The sequence below is a fragment of the Prinia subflava genome, chromosome 16, assembly GCF_021018805.1.
Source record: "Prinia subflava isolate CZ2003 ecotype Zambia chromosome 16, Cam_Psub_1.2, whole genome shotgun sequence".
NCBI classification, from domain to species: domain Eukaryota; kingdom Metazoa; phylum Chordata; class Aves; order Passeriformes; family Cisticolidae; genus Prinia; species Prinia subflava.
The window spans coordinates 14,755,659-14,770,851 of record NC_086262.1 but is presented as its reverse complement, the minus strand read 5'-3'; the positions used below and the strand labels follow the sequence as shown (position 1 = coordinate 14,770,851).

Here is a 15,193-nt window from a genome sequence, read left to right as displayed (position 1 = left end):
TTGGAGAGAATTGCTTTGAGATTCCTTCCACCCCCAAGCATCCTTGGCTCCAGAACAGGTCACTGGAGGAACAGCAGGTTCCTACCACTCTGCCCTTGGGCAGCTCTGCCAGGGACCAGCCTTACTCTCACCTCCCACACCTTTTCCACCTCCCACCTGCTCCAAGAGGGTTGACCCTGCCTCATCAGCTCCTTCCCTCCCTCCCAGCCTGAGCCCGGAGCCAGTGCCACAGGAGGTGGCACAGCAGCACGCCCAGCCCTGCCATCCCCTGTGCTGGGCACGCTCTTGTCTCATTAACAGCTCCACTGGCACAAAATGACCAGTGTGAGACCAGAAACTGAGTGCACCCACACTTGTGGAAGCCACAAGTCCCACAGCAGCTCCTCCCTGGGCAGAAAGCATCAGCACAGACATGCTAGAGGCAGAGTTTATTACACTACGCAGGCTAAGAACCCTGGGCAAGACCCCACATGGGTAAGAATTGAACCAGCTCTTTATCAAAAAGTTAATACTATAGTCAACCCCAATCTCCTTTGGTCATTACAAAGCAAGAGAAATATTAAAAGAACAGTATTTATACACAGAGGGAAGCTGAAGAGAGTCTGTCCAGCCCTTTCCCCCCACCCCACTCCCAGCACATTCCGGTGCTCGGTCTTGTGTCTCTCAGGAGCAGCAGCGTATCAAATCTTCACGAGATGTTGGGTTGCTGGGGTTTTATTATTATTGTCATCAATAAAAGCAATAATTACCAAGAGCTGCCATTCCTGTTCCTCCCCGGGGAGGGCGGAGGGGCAACACCAGCTCCCCCTGAGTGCCCCCCGGAGCAGGGGATGGCCGTGCGCACGCGTCCTCCCGCCAGCGCGCACACGCAGCACAGCTGGCACAGGCCATGTGGTCTCTGATCCCTCGTTTGTACGCAGTCTTTTAAAAAAAATATTGTATTATAATAATAATATGAATTTCTTTTTCCGTTTTGTGTCTTCTGGAGAAGAAAAAAAAAAAAACCAACCAAAAAACGAAACAACAAAACAAACAAAAACAAAACCAAAAAGAAGTGTCAATCGTCCGTGAGGTCCTGCACAAAGAGGACTTCCGTGTGGCTGAGTCCGGCCTCCTGCAGCGTGGGAGGGTTGGGCCACTCCTCTGTAGGGAGGCAGGGCAGGACGCGGCGAGGGAAGTTGGCCTCAATCTGGAACTTCTCAGGGCTTTCTTTCAAGGAGAACAGGAAGTCGTGGATCACCTGGGAAAGAAGCACAGGAATAACTGCCAGCTGGGGGAGCAGTGACACAGCCAGAGCGAATCCCTGGCACCTCGCGGGGAAGGTTCCCAAATCTGCACCATCACTGCACTGTAGACCTGAGAGCCATTTCTTTGGCACACACGAAACTGGGCTTGGCACAGAGCACTGGGGAGACCAAACTGTTTCTGGCTCTTCCCACACTTTATTTCATAGCGAGCAGTGGAATTATAGAATGTTAAGGGTTGGAAAGGACCTTAAAGATCATCTAGTCCCACCCTGCCTTGTCAAGTGCAGAGACACCTTTCAGCTTTTAAGGAGATAAAAAAGCTTCTCCCATTTTCTCACCTCTTCGTAGGTGGTGGAACCCACAGCACTCTCCATACCAAGGAGTAGCTCTGCCTGGCAAGGCTCTCAGCAAAGGTCACCATTTGGCAAAGTCCAAGGCAAATAAAGCTTTGCTGAGCCACCTCCAAGTCTCCTCACCCCCCCCTTGCTCTGGAGGCCCCCTCAGCTCTGCCCCAAGCTCACCGTCAGTGACTGTGTGAAGTGGAATCGCCGCTCCACTCTGGAATCGTTGGGCAGCTTGAAAATGATCTTGACGCTCTCGGGGTCGTCGGGATGTGGTTCTGGAGGGAGGCATTCCGACTTCCGCTCCTTCTCCTCCTGCAGTGTCTGCAAGGCAAGGAGGGAGCAGGAGCACTGGCTGTGCACTGAACTGACCTCTGTGCCCGTCCCCTGCAGCACAGCTGCTCCAGGAGCCTCAAAGGACACTCCAAGCAAGATAAGCAATTCCTACTGCAGGGGAGGCATCCCAGAGGATACTGCAGCATCTCCTGCAATCCCTCTGCTCTCACCTGCCGCCGCCTCTCCTCTGCCAGTTTTTGCTGTTGCACTTCCTCCTCCTTCTTCTTCTTTCTCTCCCTTTCCTCCTTCTTCTTGCGCTCCTTTTCCTGGTCCGCACGCAAGGATGCCAGATACGCCTCGTCCTGCTGCTGCCTCAGCACTTGGGTTTGGTTCCTCTCTTCCCTGCAAACACGAGTGGGAAGCGGTCAGGCCCTGGAGTGAGGGGGTGGCAGGCTGAGGGCAGACCCGAGGGTGTAGGGACAGCCTCCAACTCACAGGATCACACAGCAGGTAATGCCCTGAGGTACCACAAGCTCCCAGAAGGCCAAGCCAGGTCCCCACAAAGGCTTCTGAACCCCTGCAGCTTCACAGAGCTGATAGCACAAGAACAGTGCCCAGGATTCCTGCCTCAGATTTGAGACTCTTCTTGGTTTTATCTCTTTGCACATTTCATAAACTGGAATGTGTTACTGGGTCCCACATAGAGCGTGGGGCAGAGGAGGGACAGACAGAAAGCCAAATGGTGAGATCCTGTTTTGGATGCAATCTGTACATCCCTAAGACTCACCAGGGACTTGTGAGGCCACACCAGAAAAGCAGCCAGAGCTCAGCACAGCCAGCAGCACACACTCACCAGCTAGCTGTGGACACCAGCTCTCCTGCCTGCAATGCCTTTGCTCCCACCTGGATCCCACTGGCTATTGTCCAAGCTTTCCCTGCAAAGCTCCAGCATGCCAAAGGCGTGCTCCAATTGCCCAGAACAGAGTACTCACATCCACCTTTCAGTGGTGGCATTGTGTGTGCAACACATCTGACTCCCTGGCTCTAAGGTGGCCTGAATTTATGGACTGCTGATCCCCCTGGTAAGAGCAGAGCCCACGGGCTGTGTCACAGAATGGGAGGTGCTGAGCTGTGCCTACACACGGAGTCTGGAGGAAGGGGTGAGAGCAGAGCCTGCCTCAACAGGGTTTGTGCTACTGGAGTCTGGTTCTACCCTACCTCTCCAGGCGCTCGGACACCAGGTACGTCTGGTTGGCATCCATGATGAACATCAGCTGGTTGATGAGGTCGTCAGCCTGGATGAGGCCCTCCAGCCGCCCCACCACGGTCATCCTGCGGTCCTTGAGCATGATCACGGCCAGGAACGGGTACGTGTTCTCCCGCAGGGCCTGGGACACTGGGAACGGGCACAAACGTCACTGCCCCAGCCACGGGGGCCACCAAGGGCTACAGCACAGATGTTTCCCAACACTGAGGGCCAAGCAAAGCACCTTCCCCAGACATTCTCTCTTCCAAGGCAGACAAGGCCTCAGACTCCATTTTGAAAATTAAACCCTGTAAGTTGGCAAAGGGAGGAAATGGCTTTGGGAGCACAAAGACTGATGGGGAAAAAACAAGCTTTCAAGTAACCAAAAAAGGCTCTTTTCACTCAAGCAATAAAGAAGTAAGTGGCTCTGAATGTCCATTTAAAATGGGACAAAGCCATGAGTTTAAATAAACTGGAGGAAGAGTAACACAGAACAAGCACATGGAAACACTTGCTCAGGTAATTAGGGATGGTTGGACTCGGGAAGAAACTGTCACGGGACAGATGGCAGTATATCCATGTTGAACATTTCTGAACAGATTTAGGTTGGTTTTGCTGGAGGCAGGCTCTGTCTGAAGCAGGGAATGGAACAGATTATGCACTTAAGTTACTGTTCATATACAGCTGTTGATCCCCTCCTTAAAACACACAGGGTACATCATGCAACTTGGAGCCATCGTTACCAATGGAGCCCCTCAAACAAAATTGGAGCAGCTCAGGGATGAAATGGAAGACCAGAGAGTCACAGCTCTGCTTTCCAGGCTGTGACTCCAAAGCACTGTGGCAATAAAACAGGAGTAACTCAAAGACTGTTTCCTCAGAGAGCTATTTTCTCAAGTTGTTGATAACTGGGAGCAGAACTATGGAGCCAAGATTGACCCAAATTTAGCATTTTCCTAACCATGAAACAGAAATGGTGGAAACAACACAGGAGCCACGAACAGAACTTTGGGAAAAGGCTCCACTTGCAGCAAAACTTTACTAAACTTCTGTCTGGCCAGCTCTCCAATACTGTGGGCTTTTGAGGAGACACAGAGATTGGGTGTGAATTATGATGACTCCCAGAAAGGGAAAGAATGCACCTAACAAGTCCTTCCTGGCCTCAGGCATCACAGGAGCCAGTGTTAAGGACAGATCCAGTTGTTTCTCCACTCAGTTTATCCCCAGCACACACCCACCAACTCCATTGACAAGGCACTGAAAGCAGCCTAAATGCCCACAGCAACGAGCAGAGAACTACGACTGCCCAGAAACACAAGGAACGGTGGAGGTGAAGATCCAAATGAACTTCCCTGGCATCCAAACCTTTGGAGATATCCTGGGAAACCAACACATGTATTTCCCCATGGAATCCTGAAATCTCTTGTGTCCTTGCACAAAATACAACAGAGTGTTTCACGTGTGTAAATTTGTCAAAGAGCATCTGGCTTGTTCCAGAGACAGGAGGGGACAGGTAAAGCCCAGGAGGGAAACACTCACCTCTGTATCCCTCTGGTTTATTGGTTGAGCAAGCCCAGAAGAGCATTCTAGTGTTGATGAGGGTGATGACCTCAGGTGCACACAGTGTATTGCTGGGGGATGAGAAGAGACCACGTGAGGGAAGCTGCATTTCAAGTGCAAAGACAATTATTTGGGAAACTGTCCTACCTACCGGCAGAACTCATCTGTGTCTTGGTGGTCATCCCCATGAAGATAAACCAACAGGAAGCGCAGCTCCCGCTTGGCATCGTTCAGTGCCTTGGAAGAGCAGAGGAAGTGAAGTTACAGGGTGTCTGGGCAAGGGGAATGCAGCACCCACAAGGCTTGTGTGCCCCAAGGACTACTCTGCCACTAGAGCGGTTTTAGGGGAGCAGCAGTGGAGGATGAACCTGTCAGACCTTATAAATAAGCTTTTTATTTAAGAGGGCTACAGTGGTGTTCTCTCATATCCTCTCAGGATGTGGCTTTGGAGAACACTGAACTCAAAGTGGAACTGGGTAGGCTGTGACAGGGATTGACACCTCAGCTGGCAGTGAAGAACCTCCCTCACCCCTTGGACTCACAGTGCCCAAGGCTGAGCTTTCCCTTGAGCCTGTACAGGGCACAACCTTCAGATTGCACCAAATGAAAATTCTATTAAAACAGGTAATAAATAATGCTGCAGGACCCCCAAAAACAGACAACAAAGAAAAAAAATCCCTCCCTTTCCACTTCTACAGTGTCTGGATTCCACCCACCCAAAAGCATTTTTAACAAGAGCACAGGACAAGTGCACAATATGCTCCCTGTGCACAAACTGGCACTGGCACTGAGTTTTGGTAGCCTAATCATTCCACAGTTATTTGAGTTTGGATTCCAGGAATGACAGAGGAGGCTAAAGGAGCTGCAGAGGCAGTGAGCTCCATCACTGTACAGTGTGGAGCAGACAGGCACTCGACTCTTTTTCCCAGGCACTTGGGAAACAGTGCTGATCCAGCTGTCTGATGGGATGCTCTGCAGAAAACCCTCCCCTGGGCTAGGCTGAGAGCAGCTGTGGAAGAGGCAGTGTCCATGGGGACATCTCTTTTCTACAGAGAGCCCCCTCAGATTTGATCTATGGAACACTCACCTCCCACAGTTTCTTAGGGGCTCCCTCTCAATTTTGAGGCCCTGCACTGTTGTGAAGCTGCATTGTGATACAAGCCCAGGCAGTTAATCCCAATTTGGTGAACAGAAGGGCAGACTCTGGCACAGCACACCAGTTTATAAAAACAAAGGCAGGATTACAAAAAAAAAGCTGTCGGCTACAGAGTCACACAGACGGTCGAGGAACAGCCAGAGCAGCTTTGCTTTCCAACTTTGCAGGCTTGGCAAATCATCAAGCCTGGCAGACACTGGTTTCCCAATACACTTGTTCACTAGCTCTCCATTATCCTGTTAAGAGAGTTTGGGGATAAACGCTGGGCTTGTAGATGAAAAGCAATTTTGCCATGTAGGCTCTGATACCATGTGGCAAAATCCCCACTCCCCAGGATTTAGGCAGCAACACGTGACACTGACCTGGCTGTAAGTTCCCTGGTAGAAGACAGGGTGTATCCTCCCATATTTTTCCTCAAACATATGAATAAATGAAATAATGTCACCCACTGGGTCGGTGACCCGACTACGAGGATCAGGGCGTATAAAACGCAGAGCAAACCTAGGAAGGAAGCAAAGGACACTGGAAATTCAACTCACTGACTTATTGAGGAAAAGGTTCTTTTCCACAGACAGTCACTGGGATTCACAAAGAGGAAAAAAGTCACAGCTGAGACCCTTGAACATTTATAAACTGAGCCTGAACTGACACCCGCTCCAAACTGATACCACTGCTGCAGAACCAACTCCCAATGAAGATTCATCTCATGCCAGAGATCAGTAAAGATCTGAATTCTGTGTGACTAAACAGTTTCAGCTTCCTCTGAAGCATCAGGCATAAGCCACACCAACAGTAGGAGGTTTGAGGAATTTAGTCAAAGATGGGCTGTTAAAAGCCACACAGTTTTGTCCAGATAACTTTGAAAACTGCATTTCTGCAAATCCAGAACTAACAATTCCAATGTACAAAGAATTGCAGAAAGAGAACCTTACTCTAGGAGTCCTATAAAACTGTTATTCCTCTGAAGCTGAAAACGCCTCAATGCAAGGCAGATATCAGTGTTGTTTAGTTCTACTGATGCACAGAAGATACATTGAACTTTAGAAATGTCTTTAGTGGGGAAAAAAAGTAATACAACAGGAAAAACTGCCAAACCAGTGCAGATGGCAGGACTGCTGGCTATTTACCACCCTTACCATTCCCTTTTCCCTCTATTAATGCTGTAAAGGAGACAAGGAGAATTAGTGCTTTGGGGCAGTAAAGGGAGAAGAGGCAATAGACACCAAAGGCATTCAAATAAAGCAGAGGTGTTTACAGTTTGGGTTTTACCAAATAACAGGAATTAGGGCAGGTTAACCTGCAACCCAGCCCAATGGGACACGATTGTGATGTTTGTCTAAGAATACCAAACAGCTGGACACTGTTTTGCAACCCCTTTGTGTGGCCCTCAGATTGTTAAGCTGCATGGAGTTAGCTTTCCAATTAAACACTTCATTTACAGAGCTGCAAGGTGCTCTTTTTCTCTGCAGTGACATTTATTTCTTACTGAACAGCATAGGAACTTCACAAGGCTAGAGATAATGCCAGTTAAGCAAACCAATGGAAAATCTGCCACAAGGCTTAAAGATCTAAGTGACAGAGAACCAGCCCAATCTGAGCTCGTGTGTTCCCTGATGCAGTCAATAAGTGAGTCAGCACAAACAAGGACTTACCTAAATATATCAAGTAACGTGTAATAGGTAAATCGGAATGGAAGCATTATGAAGTAGTAACCCCATCCTAACAGGCCCTGCAATTACAAATAAGGATTTAATTTTCTTAACTATACAAGGAGATTAACAGCAAGCAAGTCTTCCAGGTGCTCGTGCAAATTCATTTGTAAAACATTAATGAAAGTAATTAATACTGTATTCTAGGTAATACATATTTAAGGGGGGCTCTAGAACAAAAACATGATCACTGTCACATGGAGGGGACAGTCCTTTGTTCCAATTCAGCTGATCAAAAGGTTTTATTACACCACAGCAAGACAGACTACGACAAAAAAAAAAAGTCTTCATATTGTGAATCACACCATGGAGAAAATCTCCACAGCAGTAACAGAAACAGAAGGAATAGCTCTACATTTTGTTTTCGTAAGATAAAATATTTAGAAAGGAGATAACAGCATGCAAAGAAAACAATTTCTTTCCCTGCTTGCAAGTTCTGTGTTCATAGAGAGTCAGCCAAGAAGCAGTACAAAATCCACTGAAAGATAACTTGCCCTTGGCTGTGGCCTTGAGACAACGTAGCTGTAGATCCTGTGGTCAGCTGTATTGACCTGCAATGGCCGCAGTGGAGGAGGATTAAAGACACTTGGGACACCCTCTTGCTCATTCAGTCGGTCCTGCACAGCTGCCTTTGACATAAGAAAGAGCAAAAGGAGGTTTCAGGCATTTTATGGTTTTTATACTTAGGACACTGACAGTGGGCATTACTTGTCCACAGCCCCGGGGCACGGGATAAGCACAATTCCTGACAAACAGCAACCACCAGTGCTCTTTTCCATGTGGAAAGCCTTCTCCATGGCAGCCAGCACACAGGCTCCACGGGAGGCAGCACCGTGTGCCAGTCAAGGAATTGTTCACAGCCACAATGACCCTGCTGTGCTTGGCTGAAACCAGCTCTCCAGACGTGTGGAGATGCAGCCCTAAAGAGCTACTTGGGTAAACCCAGGGGTGGACAGATTAATCTTCCTGGTGGGGCTCCCCTCCCACAGAGGGCTGCATTTAATCCAGGTACTTGCAAACTGCTACAAATCTCATTTTCAGTGGTACCTCTATGTTCCAGTTGTGCTGCTCCAGTGTGTGGCGACATTGGTCCATGGACTCTATGCCTGTCAAGTCCTAAAGAAGGAGAATAAAAGCAGATGAGTGCCAGGAGTGCTGCATTTTAACTGCTCTTAACAACTCATGAGCACATGATGGGAGTTACCACAACACATTATCACAATGCTGGTTTTTAAGAGCAGAGTGACCTGAGCCAACCCAAATCCACAAACACCTCAAACAGGCCTTTGCACTCTGCCAGCACCAGCCAGCTCAGTGTGCCCAAGGTCTGTCACTACAACTGCACTCAGCACAGTCTAGGGTTTAACACAATATTGCCCACAGGCTTCACTCTGAAAAGATGTGCCAGGCCAACGCCCTTAAACATCACCTCCAACTCAAAATACAAAGTATTTCTGAAAACTCAGGATGATGTTACTCTACTCACTGCCAAGATAAACAGAAACTAAAACCAAAATGAGACAGGCATTACTGAAGGTGATGTTCCCAGCACTACAGGGAAAGTAAAAAAGTATAGAAACAGTGTAATAAAAAAAGTATAGTAAACAGTGTAATAAAAAAAAGCAGCAGCAGTCCAACACAGGGCCCGAAACAGAAAACAGTCCAAATACACTGCCAAACTTCAAAGCCACTGGGCACATTTTAACCGTGTGCAAATGAGAATTTCTGCACAGGAGATCAAACAATTGTGTCTGTTATTACAGGACGCCACATCAATATCTCCTGAGCAGGGACAAACGTTTGTTGAAGGGAAGATCCCTGTCACTGTGCCACACAAACATCTCTCCCCAGTGCACTTGGCTCTAAGGTCTGAGCTGATGTTTTCCTTGCCTCCTTGAAAAGCCCCTGACAGGCTGACCATTTAAGAATGCACTGAATTGTTTTTTTACTGAAGAAGGATGGTGCATCTATTCCCCTCCCTGCCCCCATTCATACATTCCACATGCCATTTCCACCCGAGTAACAAACACTGTGGACAAATGCCCTATTCAATCTCTGGGCTCGGTTCAAACTTTTGAGCATTTCTTGGCTTCTTTCTCACCAAGTCTCCAGATCACCATCTTCTCTCCAATCTACTGGGCAAAAATCATTGTTTCATTCTTCTGCACAGAACCAATCAGACTGTTTAAAGCATTGTGACTGCAGAAGCTCAGAAAAAAAGCACTTCAAGTCGCTGTTCAGTGGTGTATAAATATTTATTAAAAAGTAAGTCTGCAGCAAGCCTTGCAAAGGAACACTGCAGAACTGGATTTCACAGAAGAAATAAAGCTCTGTGAATTCAGCTGTTGTTGCTAGAATACCTTTGATTATCACTCAGTTTCGTACTTTTGTTTTAGTTTAGCTATCATTCTTTAAAGATGTGCTTCACAGAGTAAAATTCTGACTTTATTTTTTATTTATTTTTTACTCAATTTATTTTGCATTTCAACTTTATTTTTAACCTGAATCCTACAGTAGACACATCGCTGTCTTTCTAGAAGGACACCATTAAAGGCGTCTGCAATCTACTCAATTAATTGATTTTACAGTGGAGTCACAATGTGTTTATTCCACAGCCTTGAAAGTGTTCTGATCACCATTTCTCAACACCCTGAAAATTTTGCTGGCTTTTACAAAGCTTACAAGATTCAGAACCTCATTTACACCTTTGTCTCTAAATGCCTGGATTATCTGTGAGCACTAGGAATGTCACCAAGCATTCCCTCCTTTTTAAATTATGCAGAATTCTTCTGCAGTTTTAGGTCAGAAAGCAGCAGAGCTATCAACAAGCACTGAATCACTGCAGCATTTGCAAGCCCTTCTGAATTCCACAGAGACACCAGAGCCAGCCAGCTTCACCCTTCCTGACCACCACCACAATGACAGGCAGCTCTAGTCACTTCTCAGTCTTCTACACAATCTCTCCAGGGAGGTGAATTCCCCTGTAATTCTTTTTCCTTAGCATCTTAATTCAGCTGCTCTCAACTCAAACCAGAAGTGACAAAGCCACTTCAGCACTGAGCGCTCCCACCACTTGTGTGATCAATGAGGCTTCACAATTAACACCGCAGGAACAACCGCCTGGCAAAGGCAGCTTCTAAAACTCAACACCTTGCTGGCTGTTACTGTGATGTGCTCCACTGGATACAGCCCAGCTCCACGATGTTCTGGGAGGCACACGAGGGCTCAGAATGACCCACACCCGATGTAAGGAATGGCAGGACCACGGTTCAACTGCTTCAGACAACTCTTGCTGGCAAACACTGATACCGGTCATGATCACCCCCATGACACTGCTATGGCCCTGCTTCACCAACTCATGGAAACACATCAAAAGCTTGAAATGCCACATCATTTCCACTGCCTCACTCACAGCATCTCTGGTGAACTTTGTTCAGCCTCAAACTTATGTACATGGCAAAGGAGCACATTCTTAGTATCATCAGGCCTAAGAGAATAACCAGCATCTTCAAACCTCGCTGCCCGATCCTGCCCACTGTGGTCTCTTTTTAGCTGCCTTTAAGAGCTTGTATCTTACAGACATAGTAAGCAGTTAAAATTAGTCCCACTAAAACAGCACTCTCAAACCCTCACATAAATCCAAGCTCAACACAGTAGCTAGTATTTCAAAAACAAAATATTAAATTCCACAAATGCCAGGAAAGCTCAATGGTGCCTTCTCAACCACCACACAAAGCAAGAGTGTTATTGTAAAGCATAATGAAGCTTTTGCTGGAGGTAATTATTTGTATCTCTCACCTTTGAGACTGCTCAGAATCTTCTCAATTCTGAAGCAGTGGAAAGTACAATTTCACGCCTCAAAAGCAGCAGGAATACCCAGAGTGGACAAAGGTTGTAAACTGGACTTACGAAACCGGCGCCTCTGCAGACACGCTCCCATGTTGAAACACAGCACAAGAGATGCAAATCCACAGGACTAACTGGCACTGCTCTTCCCAACCCACTGCCAAATTCCAGAGAATTACTTTCCAAGGGTAAAGAACATCTGAGTTCTAACTGGAAAAAAGCCTTAAGCAAGAGTTTCTCATTGCATATTACAGCAAATGCCTTTCTGAGGGTTTTGATCGATACACTGAGTGGGAAAGCTGCCTGGAGTTTCATGTTTCCTCCTTCCCCTAAATCAGAGCCATATCCAGCCTTGAGCATTCTGTTTTCCCCAACTGAAGTCAGAGATATCATGAGTGCCAACTCTTTTGCAAATAACACTCCATTACTTAACATTAGCATATTACAATATCAGACATCAGCCGAAGTGTAATGGGCGCAGATCAATAATCAGATCCTACAAAAGCTGCTCTGCTGTTTCTTCCATATCCCAAATGAATCATATCTCCACAGCTTTCCTAAACTGTTCACATCAAACTTCTCTCTCCAAATGTCAGAACAGCAACGTCTTGACAGATAAAAAATTTAGATGCTTTTATTCCATTATATAATTAGCCAGCTCTCTGGCAGTAAATGGGAAGCTGAAAGCATGCAAGAGGCTTTGTTGCTTTCAAGTTTATCCCAGTTCTCTCTATTGTTTTTTTTTCCTTACTAACCTGCCCAGCACGGTGCAGGTAGCTGCCCTGCTCCAGCTCTGCCCACAGGACAGAAGCTGCTGGTTTCAGCATTCTGCCAGCAAAGCTGTTTGTACGAGCACTACAGAACCCAGCACACAAACATCAGTGGGACTAATGCAGAGCAGGCACCAACACAGAACTGTGCCCAAGAGCTCAGGCCAGGACAGCACAGCACATCCACCTCTGCCTGGAAAGCTGAACTCTCCAGCAGAAGCAGGATAAACAGTTCAGGGCAACAGCATTCACCCCAAATAGCTGTTTGCTAGATGAACAGCAGTCCTTGCTGAATGCCTCCCTCTATTTAACTGAGGGCATTCTACTATTCCTCACCTCTGTCATCCTGCCTCTTTCCTGGTCTGCTCTCCTGCTCTGTTCACACTGCAGTGGGATAAAACCTTCTGTGGAAGTGCAATGCTCTGTCACCATGGAATGCTGTACAGCCTATTTATGACGGCACCTCACAAAGTGTGAAGCTATCCTTGAAAACACTGAAGTGTTCCCTGCAAAGCCATCAGGTGTCCCTGAAGGGTTTCCAAGCAGTGTACAAATTATTATAATTAGACTTAGCTAATGTCCCCAAACACCACATTCTTTCTATTGGAGTCAGAGAAAAAAACCTTCCAGGTGGGCTGATTTACTTTTGAGGAAGCAGCAGGACTCACACGTGAGCCCTTCTCAGCCAGGTGTGATGTATCAGAGAAGGAATCACCAGTGGGGTCTGTCATCAGCCCTAGAGAAAGCTGATCCTGGCTGATCCAAGCCTTCTGGACCACAGCTTGCACACCTGGCTCTGCACAGCAGTGGTCTAACTGAAAAATTTCTCCCCTTTACAGCCTGAGGAGTGTTTCCCTGTGCCTCACACCAGGGCTCTACAGGAAGCTGGACTACAGCACGAATCCTTCCTTCTGCCTCCTCCTGTTTCCCTGGCAGCCCTCTGCCCATGACAACATCAGGTAGCATTGGGAAACAGGAATACTTTGTTTCACAGGTGCCCACAGGGGTTTGAAAACAGCAGCAGAGGCAGTGGTGAGAGCAGCTGGTCCTACTTGTCCAGACTAAGCAGACGAGCAAGAACCAGGATATCTCACAGCAAGAGAATGGGACCTTTTGCACAGTTATATGCACAAACCCCTCACCTCCTCACAGGCAGCACAGGGACAGCAATGGTTAACACTGCACTGTACCTTTTGCCTGTATTTAATCTACCCAAACAGCTGGATTTGCAGTGCACTTAGAGGGGACGCCTGTTTCCTTATAGGTCCACTCATGGGAAAACACCTCAGCACAACAATTAACTCAGGGGACTGTGAATCAGGTAAAGGCTTGGGAAGTCAACGTGTGGAATGAACACCTGCACTGTCTCACCTGGGGAAGGCAGGGCCAGATGCCTCTGGAGTCCCTTTAGGCCCTTTAAATCTACAGTTACATCACACTAAACTTCCAATGCACAGTCTTGATAATGTAAAACAACAAAAGCAGACAAAACACTCTTAAAAGTAATCACGGCATTTGTAAAAGAACTGCAATCCAAGGGATGCCACAGGATGCCCTACAGCTCACAAACAAACCCAAGACACCTGAAGGTAATTTTCATTGCTCAGCACATTTAGTTACTCATCACTGAGCAACCCTAAGCATTTCAGCTGCTCAGCACTGTTTTCTCCCCAATAAACCACATCTTCAGATTGTGTTTATGATCATTCATCTGCTACACAGCCCCAGGCCTCGCAAATCAAAGGTTAAGCGACCCTGCCTGTGTTGTGTAGCACACACAGATTAGATCATGACAGCTTCCAGCGGCGTTACCCAGTCGTGAGGGGCAGGAACCACGTTCCACAGAAACCCACTGGATAACTCTCCCTCGGCGCCAGAAAAGGCTCTCCAGCTACGACAAGGACAATTTTCAGACTGATTAAAATGGCCGGGACTTACCAATGAGTTTTTCCTGCACGGAGTTTACTGAGCAGCCACCTCTCGCCTCCCCAATTAGCGATGACAGAACATCGCCCCGACGAAGTATTTAGGGGCACGGAAGTTTCACTCACCCCGGCCAGGACTGGGACCACAGGTGTCTGTCCTCTCACCGTCCCCTCAGGCCCAGCCCGACACCCCGCTCCAGGACGGGCCTACCCGGCTCTGTGAGCCCCGTACCCCCCAGCACCGGCGGGGCGGGCCCAGCTCAGCCCGTTCCGTGTCCACGCACCGCCTCCCCCGCTCCCGCCGGCCGGCACGGGCCCCCCGGGACTTGGCACCTGGAACTGCAGCAGCTTCTCGGTCTGTTCCGCCGTCAGCTCCCGTTCCTCAGGCGCCGCCATTTTGCCGCCGCCTCTGACCCGCCGCTCCGTCACTCTCCGGAAGTGACGCCGCCCGCCCACACTTCCACCCCAGCCCCGCGCGGCGCGGCCAATGGCTGTTTATCGGCCGCCGCCGGAACTGCTGGCCCGCATTCCGGACAAAACCGAAGTGCTCTAGGGCCTGTCCGGAGATGCCCGAATCCCATCGGCGGCGGTGGCCGCTCTCGGGTGTCCCCGGCGGGCGCACGTAAAGTTCCGGAGTGTGCCGAGCACAGCTCGGCCGTTCCTGGCGGACGCACGAGGAATTCCGAAGCGTGCTAAAGGCTGCTCGTGTGTTCCCGGAACAGGCCCAAGACGAGGGGGCAGCCTGTAGCTGTGGGAGCGGGCCCTGAGCCCAAGGGGGGGATATGAGCCGAAGAGCCCCGGGAGCTGGCTGTGTTCCCGTCACCGCGCGGGCTGCCGGACACCGAGTGGGTCCTGCCCAGGCACCTCCGGTTCCGTCGAGTGGGTCCTGCCCGCTACCTCCGGTCTCGCCGGGTGGGTCCTGCCCAGCACCCCTCGTCCCGCTGGGCCGCCCGTGCGCCGGGCCCAAGATGGCGGCGGCCGCTAAGATGGAGGAGGCTGTGAGGGGCCCCCGCTCCCACCCGCAGCTACGAGCGCCCGCGAGAGGGGTCGGCGCGGCGGGACCGCGGCCAGTCGGGCCCCGGGGGAGGCAGGCGGGCAGCCTCAGCTCCCCGTGCCC

General features: G+C 49.0%; 1 protein-coding gene across 1 annotated transcript; it reads right to left on the bottom strand.

Moving 5' to 3' along the window:
- Window positions 1–413: 413 nt before the first annotated feature.
- Window positions 414–15,188, bottom strand: FAF2 (Fas associated factor family member 2). The gene is made up of 11 exons (XM_063413517.1): window positions 14,410–15,188; window positions 8,583–8,651; window positions 8,030–8,164; window positions 7,479–7,555; window positions 6,189–6,327; window positions 4,822–4,907; window positions 4,650–4,741; window positions 3,083–3,260; window positions 2,095–2,266; window positions 1,769–1,912; window positions 414–1,240 (listed from the first exon to the last, which is right to left on the bottom strand). Exons 1-11 carry the CDS (start codon window positions 14,470–14,472, stop codon window positions 1,058–1,060), a joined length of 1,338 nt encoding a protein of 445 aa, XP_063269587.1. The 5' UTR covers window positions 14,473–15,188; the 3' UTR covers window positions 414–1,057.
- Between the last annotated feature and the right edge of the window lie 5 nt (window positions 15,189–15,193).

Excerpts from the sequence above, each read along its gene's own strand:
- FAF2 (XM_063413517.1), bottom strand. The coding sequence starts at position 14,472 with ATGGCGGCGCCTGAGGAACGGGAGCTGACGGCGGAACAGACCGAGAAG. Across the intron at positions 8,165-8,582 it reads AGCACAACTGGAACATAGAG|GCAGCTGTGCAGGACCGACT; the intron begins GTACCACTGAAA and ends CTTATGTCAAAG. Across the intron at positions 4,742-4,821 it reads GACACAGATGAGTTCTGCCG|CAATACACTGTGTGCACCTG; the intron begins GTAGGTAGGACA and ends CTCATCCCCCAG.